The following is a 21,877-nucleotide window of genomic DNA, read 5'->3' as shown; positions in this document are numbered from 1 at the left end:
TCCAGCGATACAGAATTACAACTCATTAATCTTCAGAAGCTCCTTAGCTTTTTCCTTCGCAACTCAGCTATCAGTTTGGAAATCTAGGACCTAGAGGGTAATAAAACTTTCAACAGGTGTCAGCAGAGAGATCTAATTCTTGTGCCCAGGATGGAACGGGCATTAAGCAGAAGTCCTTAGGTGACTTTCTAAAGTCATTGCTCACAGTATGTGAAGAGTATTTATTTCTCTGCTCCAACTTTGGTTGAGTGTTCATATGCTTTAATATCAAGTTTCTTCTGGTTATTCTATTTGAGTAATAGAAGTCAACAGGAGAGATCTGTGGGCACATCCACACTCGTGTCTAAGGCCTCAATCCATGAAAGCCCTGGAATATTTAATCTTTAAGCATGTGATTTTTAGTAAAAATAAAAGGAATATTGGTATACTTTGGTTGATGGAAGGCATTCTGAAAAGATGGCAAAAGCAGTGCAAGCCCTGGCAGCCCTTTTTATATGTCTCGTAATATTATCTGTGGCCCTACTTGTGTCCTAGAGAAAATGACCAAGTGTTTGAGTTGCTGAGTTCTGTACAAGGCACAAAAATAGGACAGAACTTCTGCCTAGTCTATTGGAAGGTGTGAAAAGGACCGAGTTGCCATACTTCTTTGAAATTCTCTTCATTTTTTTAGACTGACTGTAATGTTAACAGTTGCAGTTTGTTGCAATAAATACTGTAAATTGAGGTGTCCTAAATAGGGAATTCTGTCTCCCTTGGAAGTGTAAACACTTACAAGCCGGAAACTGAAGGTGCTGCTTCCAGCTCCACTAGATGTCAGCCAAGACCAAGTGACTGAGCACTGTACATCTGCAAATTCTTCTTTTCTAATCTAGAGAAGCCCTCAGCTGTTGCAAAATACACTGGACAATAGTTTTCCATGGTTGGCTGGTATGTGTAATAACACTATTTTGGATGTAGGTGGAGGACACCATCTTATGACACTGTAAGTTAACCTGATTTAAGTTACTAGGCAATCTTGGGTTGGGTATTTGAAGCTGTCTTAACCAGGTCAAAGTGACATTAGATTGTTTCCAAATACGTTCCTCTGTGGTACTGTGATCATCTGTAGCTTCCTGGGTAGAGAATAAAAGGTATTCAAGTGTTTCCTTGTTTTTTTTTTCCATCTGTCTACCATCATAGCTGTGTTACCTAATATATCATTCAGCCAATGCAGAGCTTTCCTTTGTGCACTGTTCTTGAGTGCATGGATGTCTTGATCTTAGATAACACAAACCATGGAGGTTCCTTCAGTTCCCATCATAATGTTTTTCACAAGCCTAATCAATTTATTGTCACTGTCTGTGTATTTACCAGTGTGAAAAACAAGAAAATAAAACAGCTTTAGAGTGTGTAGATGTATGCCTATGTTAGTGGTGCTAGACCACTGTAAGCAAGATATAGAAACAATGTGTCTATAATATTTTGGGGTTTTTCAGTATTTTGGTTTTTTAAATAATGCTGTGTAAGAGTTTTTTCAAGTTGATAGTGTCTGTTTATAATACATACAAAGTTACTCAAATGCTAGATGAATTATAGAATCATAGAATTGTTTAGGTTAGAAAAAGACTTTTAAGATAATCAAGTCCAACCATTGACCTAAGCCTGCGAAGTCCACCGCTAAACCATGTCCCTAAGCACCACATCTATGCATCTTTTAAATACCTCCAGGGATGGTGACTCCATCACCTCTCTGGACAGCCTGTTCCAATGCTTGGCAACAATTTCAGTGAAGAATTTTTTTCCTAATATCCAATCTAAACCTCCCGTGGCACTACTTGAGGCTCTCTCCTCTTGACCTATTGCTTGTTACTTGGGAGAAGAGACCAACACCTGCCTGGCTACAACCTCCTTTCAGGCAGTTGTAGAGAGCGAGAAGGTCTCCCCTCAGCCTCCTTTTCTTTCTCCAGGCTAAACAACCCCAGTTCCCTCAGCCACTCCTCATCAGACTTGTTCTCTAGACCCTTCACCAGCTTCGTTGCCCTTCTCTGGACACGCTCCAGCACCTCAATGTCCTTCTTGTAGGGAGGGGCCCAAAACTGAACACAGCACTCGAGGTGTGGCCTCACCAGTGCCCAGTACAGGGGGGCGATCCCTTCCCTAGTCCTGCTGGCCACACTATTGCTGATACAAGCCAGGATGCTGTTGGCCTTCTTGGCCACTTGAGCACACTGCTGCCTCATATTCAGCTGGCTGTCAACCAACACCCCCAGGTCCTTTTCTGCCAGGCAGCTTTCCAGCCACTCTGCCCCAAGCCTGTGGTGTTGCACGGGGTTGTTGTGACCCAAGTGCAGGACCCGGCACTGAGCCTTGTTGAACCTCATACAGTTGGCCTTGGCTCCTCAATGCAGCCTGTCCAGATCCCTCTGTAGAGCCTTCCTACCCTCCAGCTGATCAACACTCCCGCACAACTTGGTGTCATCTGCAAACTGACTGAGGGTGCAGTCCATCCCTTGTCCAGATCATTGATAAAGATACTAAACAGAACTGTCCCCAGTACTGAGCCCTGGGGAACACCACTTGTGACTGGCCGCCAACTGGATTTAACTCCATTCACCACAACTCTTTGGGCCTGGCCATCCAGCCAGTGTCTTTACCCAGCAAAGCATACGCCCATCCAAGCCGTGAGCAGCCAGTTTTTCCAGCAGAATGCTGTGGGAAACAATGTCAAAGGCTTTACTAAAGTCCAAGTAGACAACATCCACAGCGTTTCCCTCATCCACTAAGCAGATCACCTGGATGTAGAAGGAGCTCAGGTTAGTCAGGCAGGACCTGCCTTTCATAAACCCATGCTGACTGGGCCTGATCACCTGGTTGTCCTATGCATGCTGTGTGATGGCACTCAAGATGATCTGCTCCATGACCTTCCCAGGCACTAAGGTCAGACTGACAGGCCTGAATTGCTTGTATATCTTTAATCTGTACTTTTTGAGAGTATGGACTTTGAGTCGTTTGGGGTTTTTTTCTCAAGGTGGCTGTAACTATTCTTCATTAGAATTCCCGTACTGAATGCCCAACCTTTTCCTGTATTGTTAATGGGCCATTGCAAAGGAAGATGTAGGACTGTGTAGCTGGAAAGCAGGACAGGTCATGGTAAGCCATTGAATTAACTAAGCCATGTTTTGTAACTCTTCCTTATACTTCTGAAAAAAAGCTCCTGAAGTGAAAAGTCCTTACTAAACTTAATAGGCAGGAGGCACTTGCTCCATGTTCATGATTTCCAGTTCTGTCGTCTGTAAGTGTTCTGTGTTTGGGCATCCTTTTTTTAGCATGGCAATGCATGACATTGTAAAGCTTTGTTAAATAAAAAGTGTACTGCTGATACAGAAAGCGTAATTGCAAGGTACATGTAGGTGCAACACATTGTAATACATTAATTCAGACTAGCACATGGCATCTTCAGGAAAATGCAAATGAATCGTGTAGTTTAACATTGGTCTCACTTCAGTGTTTTGTCACTGCTGATATACCAGTTTGGCTGTATTGATGGCCTCTTATTAATATTTTTTCTGAAGTAGTGCTGCATTGTATTTTTCATGTACCCTTGTGTGTGGCTGGTGTAACTTCTGTGTATGGTTAGAAAGGTCATGTTAATGGACTTGTGAAATACAATGAAGTATGGCAAGTTTGGAGGCGGGATTATGTTGCTTTTTGAAAATCAGCATGAATTGTTTAGTTTGTTAAAATGCTTTTCCCATCAGAAAACTTCTAAATACTTGATGTTTGACTGCAAATGCAAGGCAGCCATTCCAAGACTGCCTACTTTGAATAGAAATGATCTAAGCACTTTCTAGATGCCAAGAAAACGCTAGATTGCATGAAGTGAACTACTAACACCTTTTCTCACTGTCCTGGGTGCAGCAAGGTAATGTTGCAAAGTTTTAAGTCAAGTCCTTGAGATGAAGTTCTGGAAGAAGCCAGCTTCCTCACTGAGAGTAGTGGGGAGAAAGATACATACACATGCAAATGCTTTTAAAGCTCTGTTTGATAAATTGAGTGGAGATGATGATATTATTCCCTTTAATCTTGCTCACTTGGAGAAAAAGTGGGGTTTTGATTACCCTAGAATGTGTTTCTCCCCTGTACTGAGGCTAGGCTGTAAAATAAGGCAGGACCTGTAGTAGTAAATGTGTGATAGAGAATTACTTAAACAAAGCCATTCCTGTATACTGGCCTTTGTTTTCTGTAGAGGAATTAGGAGCAGGTTTGGGGAGAGGGCTGTTCATAGTGAATGAAAGCTGTTGTAACAGATGGCTAGCTCTTGTTGCTGCAACTTAAACTGCGAATAATTTAGTGTTCTAATCCAAACGTAGTAAACCTCAAAGACAGCAAAGGGTATTGTGGTACAGTATCCAACAAAGGACATGTTCACCAGTAGCAGTATGCTTGTCCAGGAGAACCGAGGAGAGCATAGCTTCTGACTCTGTGCTTTGAGGCCACTGATGAAGCATGTAGAAGAGTGTTAGGTTTGCCTTAGACCTGTATTAAATTCAGCTGAAGGGTTTTTTTAATACTTTCCTCCTTTCTTGGAAATCTAGCACACTTGGAAGAAGCAGTTGTTCTGAGTTGTTACGCCCAAGCTTACTGCTCCACAGGAAAAGGAGAAATCATTGGAATATGATTTGTTATTGATAGTGATGTGACACTCCTCTGATCACAGGGCAAAAAGAAAAAAAAAATTGGGAAGTAAACCAAAATGAGAGTATTAAACAACTGCATAACATGTCCAGCTTTTTTTTCTGGGAACTGAATCAACAGGCTTCTTTTTGCTTTAGTTATTGTTACTGATCAAAACAGTATAGCAATACACTAATTAAGAGCTTCTGAGTGTATATTTTCATCATACCGTAGCACACAAACACTTGATGGCTTTAGTTTGATAGCTTGAAAAGTTTCCCTTCCTTTGTTAACTGAATGGTTTGTACTGCCTGAAGTTATCTAGGATTTTTCACTCAAATGGTCTTTATTACTACTGTACTTGTCTATATGATTGTAACATTTCATATTCCACTGATGTTTTGCTCCAAATAAATTACAAGAAACATACTGTGTGTTATCATCACAGGGTGCAGTTTTACCATGAGATGAGTTTAAATGGAAGCATAAAGCTTGTCTGTAGCAAAAGCTTTTAATTTTTGAGAGGAAAATGCTCAGAATTTGAGGGAGAAGTTCAGTCAGTCATCTGGAACTATAGAGTTCAGAACTTCAGAGAGTTTTGTAGTCTTGGAACTTCTAAAATTACAGGTGCAGAAATTTGCCTCTACTACCAGCTACAGATTTGGAGGAGAAAGAGGATGCACAGCATCAGGGGTTTATAGGCAGAGTTTCTGTTCTAACCAGAAGAAAACCTTTTTGAGACTTATATTAGGAGTCAGACTACAAAGAAGAAAACTCTGATCACATTCCTCTCCTCTTGCTGAAAGACAGGGTAGAGGATAAAGGAGAATTTTCAGGTCTAAGTACAATTTGATTTTTGCCAGAGTAAAATGAAACAACTGTGTAAGATTTAAAAAGACTCCAAATGAAGAATCTAAGACAGGGGTGGGGCCTGTGCATGCTTTTAATGTTGCTTTTAGGCTTTTTCCTTTCATATATTGAAGTGTTAGAACTAGAGGAAATATTGTTTAAAGGGGTTCTGAGAGCTGATGTTGAATTACGTTAGAGAATTAAGCACAAAATGAGTGTTTGAAGAACTTACTGATGAGAAAAAGGGAAGGGGCCACTTCAAGATAAAGGAGGAAAGAAGTAGTACTGGATGACTTTGAGGACTCAGTAACTTTAGTCAACATTCTGTGTATAAAATGCAAGGTAGTGCAAGTTTTGATTTTTAAAACAAACACAATTTTTTAAAAAAATTTAAAAGGGGCAGATCAGCAGGATTTGAAACTTGGGAAGTCATTCTGATCAGCAGCAAATGTGCAGTCGGTGCCTTATTCAAACTACACTAATTTTACAGATGACTTCCTGGCTTTGCAAGGGAATAGTTGAGATTTCTCCCTGGACCGTATTTGTCTTCCTGGGTGGTAGTTAGCAGAGTTGCCTGTGAGAGATTTTTTTTTTTTTTTCCCTTTGGAAATAAAAAGCTGCCTAAACAAATGAAGGCAAGTACAATGTAACCTCTTCTACTTGCTCAGAGAGGGGCATTTGAGAAATGTGAGTCTTTGTAGACAAAACTTTAGACCTATTTAAAGCTGCACATGATGCAAAGTGCATAAATTCCCCACTGATCCCTGTTAAACCTTTGCCCCCTCTGTAGCATATTAATTTGCTGCTATAGCCACTCTTTTTGGGAAAATGTGAAAAATGCAACTTTACAGTAATACTATCTGTGATATGTTGCATTTGTTTGTCATGAATTTATAAATACTTATTGTGCTTAAAGTGAGATATGTGATTATGCCATGTGGATATGCTTTCTACTGATGCTGAGGAATCCGGTGTTAAATAACTGTCTGCAGAGAGGTGAATTAACTAGGCTACGATGGAGATGTCCGTGACTTCTGGAGGGTGGCAGGGGGGCAATGACTGTTGTGTACAGTGTGCCCAATGGTGAATGATCAAGCACGGTGGGGGGAGGAATTGGATATCTCTGACTTCTGACAACTCATATTGAAACTGAAAATGTCTTTCTGAAGCTTGGAGTTGGAAACATTTCTAGTGGAATTTTAAAACTAATTTTGCTTTATTTGCAGCTTTAGTCAGTTCTCCATTATATGATTGTTAATGGGGCAAAGAGATCCTTGAGCAAGTATTTCAGTCTCTCTTGTTAATGTTTGCAGCTCAAATCCAATCCCAGCAATAATGAGGAGAAAGAAGCCCAGACGCAGCTGACAAAATCTGATGAGCTACAGCGCCTGCATTCACAAGCATTATCTGCCTACCAGCAAGAGGATTACGAAGCTGCTATTTCTCTTCTTGATGAAATCTTGGCAGTAAGTGTTAAGTAAAATGGTACTGTGAAAAGGAAGTAAGAGCTCCTGTCTGACATCTGTATGTTTTTGTTTAGTAACTTCTTCGGTGATATGAAAACACTTGGTGTAATTGGCTGAGTTTTGCTGAGCACCATGAGTCCATAATGAAGTTGGAGAGTGGAGAATGCTGAGCACTAACTGCAAAAAAGTTATAATAGATTGTAGTTAGGGTTAAAGATACAACTTCAGCCAAACTTCTGTTGCAGATAACTTTCTTGATTTACTTTCAGTTTATCCACAGTTCAGTGTTCTTGGGAAAGCTGGGGAAAAAAGTTGTTCTCAAGCCAATGAAGTTTTGTCAAATATAGGAGACATAGGGGTTTTTGTCTAGACTTTTTGTTGCCTATATGCAGGCAATTTGTATGTGCTCTATAAGAAACTTGATAAATGGTAGATCTTCACTATGAAGTAGGTACTTTCTTGTCTTGAGAGAATGAAATACCACAAGATTTAAAAAAACCCACAAAGTTCAATGTACATAGCTATCTAGATTTTCAGCTTGTTCCTTAGATATCTGTATTTGTTGAATCTTAATCAGTATAGGTAGTCTGATGGTATAAGTGTAAATAAATCATGTGGGCATTTTGTGTGTCATGTAGAAATATATATTAAAAGACAGTTAACTGCTATGACTCTTAACATACAAATTAACACTGTTGACTTGGAATAGACAGCATTCTTGCTTTTGGTGAAGAAACTGCCATAGTGTGGGAGTTTTGTTTATGGGGAGGGAAAGTGGAAAAGCAGAAAAGCTTCATTCTCTAAAATGATGGTTTACAAAGAAATTATAAGACCCATAATAAATTCTCTAAACCAAATTATGATAGGCAGTTCCTTTTAAGTAATTATTCTTGCCATACTGTGACATTGTTACTTCTGTATATATCTTTACAATGCAGATACTAGGGTCAAATCTTGCATAGTTGAATCTTACCCACAGGCTTCTTTCTGGAGGACAACTGACAGCTTGGTCCTTGCTGTTCATTACCCCTGTTCTTCTAGGAGGATGTAATAATTTATGATTCTGATATCCTTCCCTGGACGCTCAACAGACTGTCCCAGCTTAAGCAGTGCCAGTAGATTTAATTCATCTCCCTGCATGAGCTTATTGAATCATTTACAAATTTTTCAGGCCTTTGTTTCCTACTTGGGCAGGTGCATCACAGCATCCACCAGGAAGCAGAGATGCTAATTTCATGTGCTCTGCATGCGGCTTGAACCTTATGCTATTGCAGTTGGCAAAGTGAAATTAAATGGGATTTTTCTTTTGTTGGGGAGAAGAAGTGAAGTGTTATGGACCAAAAACAAGCTTTAATTTTGATTTCTCAAGGTTTGTGTTTGGGATGCAGAGCTACGGGAACTTCGAGCCGAGTGTTATATAAAGGAAGGGGAACCGAGCAAAGCCATTAGTGACTTGAAAGCTGCTGCCAAATTAAAGAATGATAATACTGAAGCCTTCTATAAAATCAGCAGAATATATTACCAGCTGGGGGACCATGAATTATCACTCAGGTAATTTTAGTGTTTGCTGTAATCATTATAATTGAGACAAAAAATGTGATGATATAGGTTATGATAAGCTGTGAAATACCTATGTTGTCTGGTTTTTGGATGTAGTAGCAACTCTGGTCTGGGTTGGATAAAGGAAGCTTCTTTCCAGAAGCTAAGAACTGGCAGTGAAGGCACCATGTTTATTCTTGGCAGACCAGCCTTCGATGGTTCCTAGCATCTTGTTTACTTAAATAGAAGCCGTAGCACAGGGCCGTCAGAGTTGTTTACATTTACTGTCTTTATTGTATTTCTCCACCCTAGAAGAAAGTGCTTCTCTACACTTGCTTTGGTGGAGCCTTTTTTTTTTTTTAACCTTGAACCTCCATTCAAGTTAAGTTACAATGCAAACAAAAAAAAATATATTAATTAAGTCTTAGGGCTAGATTTTTATTTTCAAGAGTGGAAACAAAAGGTTACAAGCTTAAGAATAAATAAAAAGTACAGGAGCATCCACGTGTGAGGAGCTGGGGCTCCAGACCTGTCAGTCTTTCATTCTTGCAGACAGTGTCTAGTATTTTGGATGTTTTTTTGATAACGCTCTACCCTTTTATTTATATTCAGTGAAGTTTAAGGTGTTATTCTCGTATGTCCTTAGTCAGTCCTGTAGATAAGTGCCCTTGCCCAATCTGGACTGTTAACGTCATACTCTGTGCTCAGCTGGACAGATGGTATAATCCTTCTTTTTGCACACAAATGGTTTCTATGCAGCTCACCATCTGAGATGCCTTACCTGCATCTCCAAAGTCCTTCCAACATGATTCTGCCCCAGAATCTCTTCAGTAAAAGGCGAAGGGAATTGCAAAAGCCTGAGTTTCTTGGCAGTGTATGATAAAGGCTGGTGGATGGAAACTGCATATGATTAACACTGCAAAAATTAATTTTATAGCTGGGCAAAAGTAAACACCAAATAACTGATTGGTTTGCATTAGGGATCCCCTTTCTAGAGTATACTTAATTTCTGGAGCTCATAGGTCACTTCTGTGGTGACTTCTGGTAGCTGACCATCACTTAGCCTAGTGATTTCAAGAGTAGGTGGTTTGGATGTTTTGTTTTTTCTGAAATCCACACACAGACTTCCTCTGTTAATAACCAAATCTTAAGATTTTTATAAATACAGTTGAGAGAGCTGTTGAAGAACAGAATGGTATCAGAATGAAGGAATAAGGCTCTCTTTATTCTTCTCTGGTACTATGGATTTTTTGCATATAAGATGTACTAAGAGTCCTATAGCTCTTGGACCTGCTGGGTGATTAATCTTGTCCTTCGTCTAGCTTCTTCATCTCTTACAGGCTTAATGATTTTCAAATAATAGATATTTCAGTTTGTGCTTAGGAAAAAAATAAGATTTTTTGCAGTCTCTTTGTGAAAATAACACCTTGGTTGTGCTATGATGACTCTATATGATACTTAAGTTTTATTTCTTCATAAGATTGCATTCTGGAGGTTAGTTGTTTGGGTTTTTTTAAGACTTTTGATTATTTTAAGAGGTATCTGCCCTAATCAGAGTCTGATTAAACAGTCTTCACAGTGAAAAGTCAGGCTCAGGCTTGGCTCATATTCCATCAAGGGGAGGTTTGGGTTTTACTTGAGCTTTGTCCATTTCAGGCAGCATAAAATATACTTCTACATAGGTATTTTATAGTATAGCTGAGTTAAATATACAGGAAAACTACAAACGATTATATCTGGTAACTGCTGAATGTAATTTCTTTCCCAGGGTATATTTTTCTTCTGCTGTTTAGTCAGTTATTAATGTAACACTTCTCAATCTTTGCATATTTGGCAATGCAAAATAATTAAAAATAAAACCAGACAAATATCCCTGTATTTTCTAGAAGACTTTTTTTTCTCTCACTCTAAATTAATTTTTGGATGAAGGGAGAGATTGTCTGAACAAGTCAGCTGTTGTTCTGGACAGCTTATAAATGCTGCATTGTGTCTCTAAATGAAATTTCATAATGTGTGGTGACATCTTTCTGGTTTGGTTTGTTTTGGCTTTTTTTCCTCGCTACCTCCCTGTGAAAAGTGAAGTCCGAGAATGTCTGAAACTAGACCAAGACCATAAGCAATGCTTCTCTCTCTATAAGCAAGTAAAGAAACTCAATAAGCAGATCGAGTCAGCAGAGGAATTCATCAGAGAAGGCAGGTAAGTGTTCACTGCTGTATTTAAAAAAAAAAAAAAGATTACTACTAAGGTGCCCACCAATTATCAATTGAGGAGTTAAGTGATGCTTTTTGCATCTGTCAGTTGAAGTGGATAACTGAGCACAGCTCTCAAATTACAATTAAAATAAATATTGACTTATATAGTGACAATCCTATCCTGATTCCTTCTGATGTCACTGTCTTCTCTTTGCATACTTGACTTCTTTGTAGAGCAGGTAGTAAGACCGAGATAGGGATAATATTTGTCAGCTTTTGCATATTATTACTTGGCACTGGTGAGGCCACACCTGAAGTGCTGGGGTCCCCAGTAGAAGAGATGAGGCTACTGAGAGATAAAGTCCAGCAAAGTGCCACTAAGATGATGGAGGGCCTGGAGCATCTCTCCTGTGAGGAAAGGCTGAGAAAGCTGGGACTGTTCCCCCTGAATATTCTCTGCTACACGGTGATCTCAGCAATGTACATAAATACCTGAAGGGAGGATGCAAAGAGGCTCCTTTCAGTGAAGCCCAGTGACAGGACATGGGGCAGTGGGCACAAACTGAAACAGGAAATTCCATTTGAACACAAGGAAAAGCTTCCCACTCCCCCTTGTTGCCACTTGTGCAGGTTGCCCAGAGAGGCTGTGGAGTCTCCCCACTTTGGAGATACTCAAAATCTGTCTGGATATGGTCCTGGGCAATCTGCTGTAGGTGGCCCTGCTTGAGCAGGGCGGTTGGACCAGATGACCTCCAGAAGTCCCTTCCAACCTCACCTATTCTGTGATTAAAGGACCACATCTTTAGACTAAAACTACCTAGTAACTCTGCAGTGCCTTAATAGCAAAAGTGAATCTGACTGGGCTTCTTTTATGCACCCTGTTAAATGATAGACAATTCCTCTGTATTCTTCTACTTCTTGCTTTATTTCAGTTTTACATGTTCCCAAGCACACGACATCCAAATGTAAGGACCCATAACAAGTGATTAAACATTGTCAAGGTGGCTTTTTAAAATGAAGTATATCAGGAATATGAATCAGCACAACTGAAGACAGTTTTATTAAGTCAGCAGTCCATTTGAACTCTTTTCACTCTAGTCTTCTATTTAATCCAGTATCAGCACATTTTCAGGGAGTCTTCTGAGAGTTTAAATTTCCCCTAGCTTGTAGCAACCCATGGGTTCAATCACACGCTTTCAATTTTAGGTGAATATTCTAATCTATTTCTTAGTCAGACCATGGAACTTTAGCATCTTTGAAACCTTCACAGCAAAAATACCTTTCACTACGTGACTTTCTCAGAAGAAGGAAGGGAGAAAACAACTGTCTAATTCAAGCTGGCATAAAGAACGTTTTTTCTCTTTTGTACCAATACATGCAAATAGTACAGTGCTCACAGCAAGATTCCAGACTTAGTCCATCTCAGATATCAGAGAAGGAGATGTGTTTTACCAAGTGCGGAGTGGCGTGTTGGACAGGCGGCCAATCTAGAGACTGTTGTTTGTGCACACTGTGAGGGATGGTAGTTGTTATCTTCTGCAAAAGCCTGCCAGGCGTAGTGGCTGCTCTTCTGTGTCATTGCACTGAAAAGGGAATGAGGATGTAGTTCTTGAAGTGACTGAAAGATTTCTTCATACTTTTTTCTCACACCACACATTTAAGACTATTAAAGTTAAGGTACATTGCTAGAAGGATGTGAAAGTCTGAATTTTAGAATGTTAAAATTTGTAAAGAAATCACAACACCCTAAAACAGTTATTACATTTCATGATAATTATATTTATGATTTAAACAGGTATGAAGATGCTATTAATAAATATGATTCTGTAATGAAAACTGAGCCAGAAGTCCCAATTTATGCTACTCGTGCCAAAGAAAGGATCTGCCACTGTTTATCAAAGGTAATTCTGCTTCTGTTTCCCTCTGTGACTTTATTTAACACAAAAAAAGAAAAACAAAAAAAACCCCACCCCACAACTTACATGAATTTTGTTTTACTTTCTCCTCTCTAGAATCAGCAGGCTACAGAAGCCATAAAAGTTTGTACAGAAGTTCTGCAACTGGAACCAACCAATGTGAATGCCCTGAAAGACAGAGCAGAAGCTTATTTGCTGGAAGACCTGTATGAAGAAGGTACAGTTGCGTGCAGTTTGCACATACTTTTTTGTGGGTGTTTAAAATGCAATCAGTGTTTAAAAAAGTTTTAACATGCACTTTGATTCTACACTACGTTGTTATCCCTAATCAGCACTGGTAGTTGCAGATTTATAAAAATATCTGCTGTTAATTATGTCTTGATTAGTATAAGTGGAACATACTTGTTTTATCTACAGTGGAGTTGTCTTTACAACAGTGGGCTATGTTCAGGATGTTTTATGAGACTGTACAGCTTAACTTAAATATATTTTGCATAATCAGCAATGTCAGACAATTGCATTTGGGGTAAAAGGTAATTAGGGTGATGTAAATCCATTTTAGGAACTCCATTTTAATGTCTTTAGGTGGCAGCATGAAACAATACTGTTCTATCCCTTAGCATATGTTGAGGGCAGAGAAAGATAACAGCCATTGCTTCAACGCCATGGGTCTCTGTAGTGCTGCTAAGAGCAGTAAACTGATTCTACTCCTGAGGCTGCATTTTCCATATGGGGTTTCCATAAAATGCATACTGTTACATGGTCCTATCTATAGCCTTGGAAAGTAGGGACTGAGTAATGGCTGTCTCTGAGGACACCATTATGTTGTTACCTAGCTTCTTTAAGAGTACTGAGTGCTAATGTGCTATAAAAAATTTAATTTAGTGAATCTCATTTCCACAAGAAACCAGACTTAAGGAAATTTGGACAATCTGTCTGTTCCACCCCCGTGCTCAGGCATACAGCAGTTTTTGAAGCATTGGGCTGTTTCAGTCAAATGTGATGAGAGAAAGGACTTGTAGGCTTTAAATCTGCGGAAAACTAGTTCCATTAATTTTAGTACTCATAGAACAATTTTCCTTTTCTATATTCTGGTACTGGATCTTTTGCTTTACAACTGAACAAAAAAAAAATCTTTTCAATTTAAACATTCATGAAGGCAGCTGTGCTCATTAATAGCACGCTCGGGGTTTTTTGTCTTTTTGAGAAATTAATCACTGATAGATGATATTGCTCACCTCTTGAAGTTCACTTCAAAAATAAGATACCTATTTTGTTCTTTTTTTAGGCCTCCTTGACTCAAATGAAAGCATGGTATAAAGAGAACTGGTGTGGTTTCAGGCAGTCCTCTTCATTAGCCCTGTAGATTTTGTACCTCTGAAGAGACCTAGTTGTAGTCCCTCTTTGCTGAGGCTGGCAAGCTGCCTTCCTTCTTATAAGAAAAAGAGTGGAAGACAACAGCATTTTGTAGAACCGATAACACTTGTATAGTGGGATTGCTTAAAAAGAAACAAACAAAAAAACCAAAACCCCCCACTGAAGTGTGAGGGGAAAAAATTGCCATTTTTTGATTCTTTAGAACTGCAGTGTCAACCTGAAAGTGAGGCTTAGGAAGATTTCACAGTGATGAGGCCGCCTTTGGACATCTCTCATCTTTTTCTGTACTTTGGTACAGTGGAAGTAAGCTCAGTCAGCATTGGGAAAAGTAGATTTATAAATGAATAAAACCCCCTCCACTTTCCTAAAAATAGTTAAAGGTACAGAATCCAAATCTACATAGATTACGGCTTGCACAAAGGTTTATGATTTAAGAGAAAAGAGTATCAGCAAAAGGAGAACCCAAAGAAAATTTAAGATTATTTTTTTCCCATCAAGGTGTATGAATCTTCAGCTTAGAGGAGGGTACAGAGAGGGGCAGGCCAAACAGGCCCTGCTATGAGTTCTCTTAGATGTACTTTTCGCTTCTTACTAGTGGACAGAATTGATCTGTTTGTTTCTCTGAAATTGATGAATCTCGAATTTTTCTGACATTATCTTCTATTAAATCCTTATCTATTTCTGGTTCCTCTAGGGTGAGAGAACCTGGCAACTCTTGCAAATTAGAGGGGGAAAAATGTTTTGTAACAAGGTCCTGCACAAATGCACAGAGACAACTTGGTCTTGTGCTGGAGCAAATGCTACAGGATATAAGGAAACACAGAGATGACACACCTGGGATCTGGGAGAGCTTATTTCCTGGGCTGTAGCCTGCTGGGCTTGACCTAGCCTGGTTCTAGAGTGGGCAGCCATTCTAGAGTAGAAGCACCTTCCTCCAAATCCCTGTTGTTTAGCACATCCCCTTCCTTCCTCCTGCCCTTGACAGCAGTGAGATGGTTGTAGTTACACTGCCTTCCAGCTGAGCCTACATAAACAGTATTATAGTCCATTAATGTTAGTCTGCCTGAAGGTGTCTTTGCTTACCCTTCAGTTTTAATGGCTATAAAATAATGGCTGGTTTCTCTCTGCTGTAGAGAACAGTAGAGCAATTAAAATTGTAGTCTCATATTTAAAGGGTCAAACTGATTCTCGTTCTTCCCTCAAGAAAATTTCAAGCTGGAGGCACCTATTTTCCTGTTTAAAGACAGGAAATTTCAAAGTACTTGTAATTCAGAACTTCGAAGGCGATTACTGTTAGATGTTCAAGATGCACTTCAGTATGTATAGCTGAATTCTGATCCCCATCAAATGGTTTTAATTACTTTATAATCACATGGGATCCAGGGCTTGTCTACAGAGACAGATGTGTAATGACTCCCTTTCTGGCTTACCTCATAAGTACAGGAGTCTGTCTAAAGTGTACAGCGCAAGTTTTGTCAAAGAAGAAAAAAAACAATTTTCTGTTTGGTATTTTGATCAGGACATCCTTTTTTCTTTTTTTCTTCTTTTTTTTGTTTCTGTTCTCTTTTTCCTCCCCTCCCTACTACTGTAGAAGAAACAGTCCTTATTTCAGTAAGAGCATAATTGGTTCAGTTATTCCTCTAACAGAGTTGGCACAGACATAGGTCATCTGCAGGTACTTGTGTTTGATAGGAAATTAATTCTGCATATGAAATAATGGCCAGTTGTGGTCACTCTGTTTTAAAGATGCAGGCAAGATAGGAAAGTCAGCTAGGTTGTTTAGAGACACAATGCGATTACTGTTTGAGAGGTTGTGAAGACTCTTGTGTTGAAAGAAGGAGAGTTAGATTTGACTAAAGTATTTCAATTGAAAGTGATACTGGAAACGAGTTGTTCCTTTCATGTCGTGGGACAGGATGAAAGGAAGAAGGGATGCTCTCTGAAATAGGCCAGTAAAAAGCAGCAGTGATTCTTGTGTTGGTTTGTGAAGTATTAGTGCTTTTAGAAATAGTGACTGAGAAGAATTGATTAATTATCTCACACAACATAATGTGAATTAGTAATAAGTCTCCTGGCTTCATAGCAAACTTCTTGTGGCCAGGAAGGTGTCATCCTGCTTCCAACCCTCACCCCTCAGGTGGGCAGAGTGATTAGCTCTCTGAAAGAGGAAGATGGCTACACTGGAGAATATCATCAAAATATCAAAGTCTCTTCCAACTTAGAGAAAGTGCAAAATGTACTTGCTGTCAGGTGTGTTGGGTGCATCCCCTCTGCAGTGTGCAGCACTAAAAAACATACCTTCCCATGTGATTAATACTTGCAGCCTTTAAATAAGGGAGTCGATTTAAAGAGAAATCTAGTACTGTGCTTGCAAATACCTGACCCCTGAGCAGCTTGGTATCCAGCAGTGGTGCATCCCATTGATGATGTGCTCAGTGAAGTTGAGCAATCTGATCTGTGTTTGGCAGGATGTTGTGATGGGACCTCCCATTACTACATGAAGCAGATTAAGTATTCTGGTGCTTAAAGCTATTGGAGCAGTAAAGCAGCATAATGAAATCCCTGCATTTTCATTATTTTTATCAGTTTTGACAGCATATATTTGGCACGTGCATTAGTGTACACTCCAGTTTGGTGGAGTTTTTTAGTGGCTGGACAAATTATTAAAAATATCAGCAGAAGCCAAAATGCTTTGTCCAAGCAGCAAATGATAGTGTGCAGTGGTGTGAAAATGAATAGAAACTTTGTTTTGTTTGTAATAGCATATGAAATTGTTGGGGCACTGGAAGTACTTCTTGGATTTTTTTTTTTCAATAACCAAAGCAAGATTGCAGTGGTATCAGATGTCTGGGTAATACAAATTCATTAGCACTTCCTGCTGTCTTGCTCAGAAACAGTGAAAAACAAATGTAACACCTGCTGAGAAATAGCATCTGCTTGGAAATAATCTGATGCAAGTACTTTGTCTAACTTGAGAAACCTAGGAGACTTGGATCTGCAAATGAGACTTTGAGGATTGTAACAGAGAAAGAAGAGCAGTCTCATTAAAGACTTCATCAGTTGCTTCCCTTGATAAATCTTGATATCAAAGAATATTTAAATTTGGTGTCTTAAGCATTCAGTTACCAGTTACAATAATAATATAGTTTACTTAAAAAGGAAAAAAGTGTAGACCTGGAATTTCTTAAAAATTCTTGAATACGTTACAGCACCTCTCTTGCTTTCATTCCTGAGAAACGCAACTCTTGAAATTAAATAAAAGTGAGAGCATGCCTTTGGAAAAAAAACCAAAACCCTTAAAATATAACTCTCTCCAAATTATGCATGAACTTACTGGTAATCTGAAATCCGTCTTTATTGTCATAAAGAGGAAGAGGCTTTCTATCATGTTGATTGAGTGCGGACTGTGGGAGCAGAAGGAATGTTAATCTAAAGACTCTGTGTAATGCATCCTTCAGTTGAACAGTGACGTATGGGACTAACATTGTGCAGTGGGCTCTTCAAATACTAGTCACTGAAACTTGCTTCTTGGTTTATGTTTCGTCCCAGTCCTCCATGCTCGTTGTGTTCATCCATGTGACTGTTGTAACATATATAGAGTGTTCTGACCTGCCGCTAGTAACCCCCCTTCTCCTTCCTTTTTAGAAAAGTGTGATGTACCTAAAGAAAGAAACTTACCTAATTTGTACATGAAAATTCATTTCCTCCAAGGTTTTTTTATTTAAAAAAAAACCCCAAACCAAAACAGACATTGCAAGTTGAAATAAATATTTTGCAGTTTATATATGGTAATAGCAAAGATTCAGTTTTGATGAGTGGTTGAGTTCTTTACATTGAAGTTTGTGAAGAGATGAGTAATCTTTTTTTTATTCACTTTTTTATTAAAGCTATTAAAGACTATGAGACTGCTCAAGCCAATAGTGAAAATGACCAGCAGATTCGGGAGGGACTAGAACGTGCCCAGAGGATGCTGAAGCAATCACAGAAGAGGGATTACTATAAAATCTTAGGAGTAAAAAGGTGAAATTTTAATATCTGAGATGATGATGTGAAAGTTGGTTATTAAACCAGTACATCTAGGGCTGATCACTTGAATTTATGTTCTGCTGAGAGTTTGTTTTTGTTCCTGTATCTTGCTACCTTCCCTTCCCTGCTGTACTAGTTTAGCAGTGTTCAGCTTTTAAGTAGCATGTGTTTACAGTTCCTTTAGCAAGAATGAAAAAAACCAACATTGGGAAGGAAGGAAGGAAGGAAATAAATCCCTTGGCAAGAAATCCTTAGTGTAGATGATAGTCAGGTGAATGAATTGGGGAAGAAATGAAGACTGGAAAGAATTAGTGAAAGCAAGAAAAAATAAAATTGCGGCAGATAGTATGATAGATTGGAAGAGTTTGAAAGGACTGATTGAAAGGTATCTAAAATGCTTCTGCCGTTAACTCTGAGAAACTTAACGACTTCACTTTCTTATGAGGACCAGACAAATGTCCAATTCTGAACTAGTATTGGTCATCATTCCAATTGTGAATTAATTTGGTCTCTAATCCTTGTGGGTTTTGTTACTCACCTGGTTGTAAATTCTTCAGACCTTATAATTTTCCTTATGCCCTTAATTAGTCTCTGTGTTTAAAGTAAACCTGTAGATTCACCAGTGTGGCTTATGAACAATTAGAAAATTTTAAGTTATCTATGATTTTATCCCTCCAGAAATGCTCGAAAGCAAGAAATCATAAAAGCTTACAGAAAGCTGGCATCCCAGTGGCACCCTGACAACTTCCAGAGTGAGGAAGAAAAGAAGAAAGCAGAGAAGAAATTCATTGATATAGCAGCTGCTAAAGAAGTCCTTACTGACCCAGGTAATGATTGTTCTTAAGCAGTGACTTAATTTTTTTTAATAACTTTTTTACAGTAATGTAAAAATGCAGCAAGCGTAAGTCATAACAAGCATCACAGCTTCCCTTTTTCTCTTTCTCCCCTTATCCATCTTGAGAAGGCAATGCACTAACACTTGCATCCAGTCTGTTGCATGAAGTCGGATGTAAACCTGGAATTATTTGTGTTGCAATGACTTTTGTTTAAGGTCAAATAAAATTTATTATTTCAAAGGTCTCTCTTTAGGATATCATCTTGCAGAGATTTCCAGGATTGATTAGCTCTGGAGATGCTTACTTTAAGGTTGTGGGTACCTCCTTCTGCCTAAAGTTCTATTCTAAACTACATTTAGATTAACAGTACCTGAAGTACCCCAGAGAAGCCCTCAAAATTGGCCCTTGTTGTGTGTATGAAAGCCTGAGTGCATTCTGCAAACTGATACTCTGCAAACAGAGCATTTCTCGAAGGGCAGGGGACTGAGTTGTAGGTTCCTGTTGGCCTGAGGGAGAGGATGGTCTGTGGCCAGGCTGCAGGGGCTGGCCCAGTCCCTAGAAGCAAGGAGCCCTGTCAGGTCCAACTGTCTGCTGGTCAGCTCTGGGGGAGAAGAAAAAAAGTGAAGAATGCAGTAACTCTCCTGGGAGCCCTGTGGTGTGGTGACTAGGAGATCTGATGTCTGTCTTGCAAGAGGTGAACAGAAGAGCTTGGACCATTTAGTCTCAAGAATGTAATAAAAAAAAATGGAGTGGTTATCTCACCTCCTTTAAAAAAAAAAAACCCAACACAAAAACCAAAACCCAAACCAACCCAAACAGCTCACCAAAAAACCTCCAACAACAAAAAAACCACAAACAAAAAAACCCAACCCCAAAACCCCTCAACCAGAGCAGTCTGCTAAGTTCTGTATGGTCACTGGAAAGAGAAGCACATAAAAGATGGTAGGTATCAGAGGCTCCCGTTCTTATCGTCAACTGTTCAGGATCATCTAAGTGATAATTAGGCAGATGGACTCAGAGTTTCTTGGGGGAAGGAGGGATCTGAGAGTGATTAACTGCATTACACACACTTCTGGTCAGAAGACCTTTTTCTGTGTTAATATGATATTTGTTCCTAATTATGAACACAGATTAGGAGATTTATATACTGGAAGTGTTTGAGATGCTGCTTGCCCTATCAACATCTCTAGGAGGTGTTCACCTACTTTTTCCTTGATGCTATTTCTTATGTCATGGTTGTCATTCCTGTCAAATCAACTGGGCAGGAAAAGTAACACCGGTTGTGTTTGGCTTTTTTAATGCCACCTCTATTGCTTTCCGTCTCTTCTTACTGCAGTGACATTCTCCCCTTTCATCCAGATATTTTTCCCAGGTCATTTTCTGGCTCTAGTGACCATGTTGGTTATGTAAAGAGAAATTATAAAGCCTCTGGACCTCTGAATTGCTGAGCTTTGATTTACGAGCTTATTATCACAGGGCTCTTGTATACTTTGAGGCCATCTTCCACATTCTTTCCCCCAGCCAGTCTCATGATTCTCCCCTAATTAATTCCTTTGCTTCCCTTCTCAGCCTTGATAAAATGAGTGTCCTGAAAAAGTGCCAGGTGATCAAAAACCCTGTGGCACTTGCAGGCTGCTTGAAAGTTGTATGTGGGTGTGACAGAGTGGCAGTACAGCTTGTGACTTGTCTGTGAGTCTTGGGGAAGGCTTTCAACTTTGTCCCGGCTGGACAAAACTACTTTAAAAAATGCTTTCTGCCTCCAAACTGCTGTCCCCTGGAGAGCTCTCTGCCTGGATGGTGTTTGGAGAAGATTGAAACAGTTTAGGGCTCTGCATGCTGACTTTCATTCTGTTGATGAATGATCAATATTGGCAGGATACAGCATGGTCTGTTCTGGGACCATCCCGAGTGAGTGCAGCCATGAGAGAATAGGTACGATAAACTAAAATGTCCCAATTATTTGTGGGACACAGTTGGTTAAAGTACAGATGTCCTGTCCCTGTTGAAATTCATACCTGTCCTATTGGACAGCCAGATACTGTCTTGCTTTGTTTTAAACTAAATGACTTGTTTGAAGTTTTCTGTACAGTGTCTTCAGGGAGTTAGTCTCTTCTCCTCTACCGGTCTCGTGGACAGCTTTGAAAAACTCAGAGCAGTTAGGTTCTACAGATGCTGCCAATGCAAGTGATAACTGCAGCTCTCTGGCCGGGGGTGGGTCTGAATTGGTTATTGGTCATCAGAGATGCTTGGTGTTACTGCCCTAACTGCTGTGCCATGTTTCCACTTTGGTTTTGTTTCCTTCAGAAATGAGGCGGAAGTTTGATGCGGGAGAGGACCCACTGGATGCGGAGAGTCAGCAGGGTGGGGGCAGCCCTTTCCACAGGAACTGGAACACATGGCAAGGATTCAACCCCTTTGGTTCTGGAGGAGGACCATTTACATTCAAATTTCACTTCAGTTAGAGCCAAGACTGTTTCTGGTGGCTGTTGCTGTTTTCTACTTAATTCATTGAAAAATAAAAAGTCTCTCGGTTCAAGACCCAAAAATCTTAATTTCTGATGTTGTCCTTAACCCAGAGTCTTACTGCACTAGAAGAAAGCTCCTTCTTTCTTTTAGTCTTCAGAGAGTTTGCTTTGTGGTGAACTTGACGCGCTCTTACTGGCTGGGGGGGTTTGTTACTGGCTATGTATTTGTTGTGGGTATGCAGGACGTGTTTACTCCTATGGATGGAAAAAACAGTAAGAGGCTACTTAGGACAACACTTAAACATAAATTTTAGGACTCAAGTATATGCTTAAAGGTAAAAATGCATGTAAATATTTTTCTGAATGGGGGCCTAATAAACGTGGAAAGGGTAGTTACAATAGTCTCTACGTTAACAAATTGTTAGTCGTCGTGCTCACAGAATGATCCATCCCTCAGTATTCTTAAAAGGAAACCCTAGCGCCCACCTCCTGCGTGACTGTCACGGTGCCATAGGTAGGGTGCAGAGGCTGCGTGCTCAATGGGTCTGAACAATTGC

General features: G+C 39.6%; 1 protein-coding gene across 1 annotated transcript in view; it reads left to right on the top strand.

Annotated features, from left to right (window-relative positions):
• DNAJC3 (DnaJ heat shock protein family (Hsp40) member C3) overlaps positions 1-21,407 on the top strand; it is a 37,141-nt gene extending 15,734 nt beyond the window's left edge. The window contains exons 5-12 of the mRNA XM_054827677.1: positions 6,816-6,968; positions 8,338-8,519; positions 10,585-10,704; positions 12,496-12,601; positions 12,713-12,833; positions 17,881-18,013; positions 18,698-18,846; positions 21,160-21,407. Coding sequence (XP_054683652.1) covers positions 6,816-6,968; positions 8,338-8,519; positions 10,585-10,704; positions 12,496-12,601; positions 12,713-12,833; positions 17,881-18,013; positions 18,698-18,846; positions 21,160-21,317 — 1,122 coding nt within the window. The 3' untranslated portion in view covers positions 21,318-21,407. The remainder of the gene's footprint in view (positions 1-6,815; positions 6,969-8,337; positions 8,520-10,584; positions 10,705-12,495; positions 12,602-12,712; positions 12,834-17,880; positions 18,014-18,697; positions 18,847-21,159) is intronic.
• Positions 21,408-21,877: the final 470 nt, after the last annotated feature.

Source organism: Grus americana, chromosome 1, assembly GCF_028858705.1.
Source record: "Grus americana isolate bGruAme1 chromosome 1, bGruAme1.mat, whole genome shotgun sequence".
Classification (NCBI taxonomy): Eukaryota; Metazoa; Chordata; class Aves; order Gruiformes; family Gruidae; genus Grus; species Grus americana.
The sequence above is the reverse complement of the archived record's forward strand: the minus strand, read 5'-3'. Positions and strand labels throughout refer to the sequence as shown.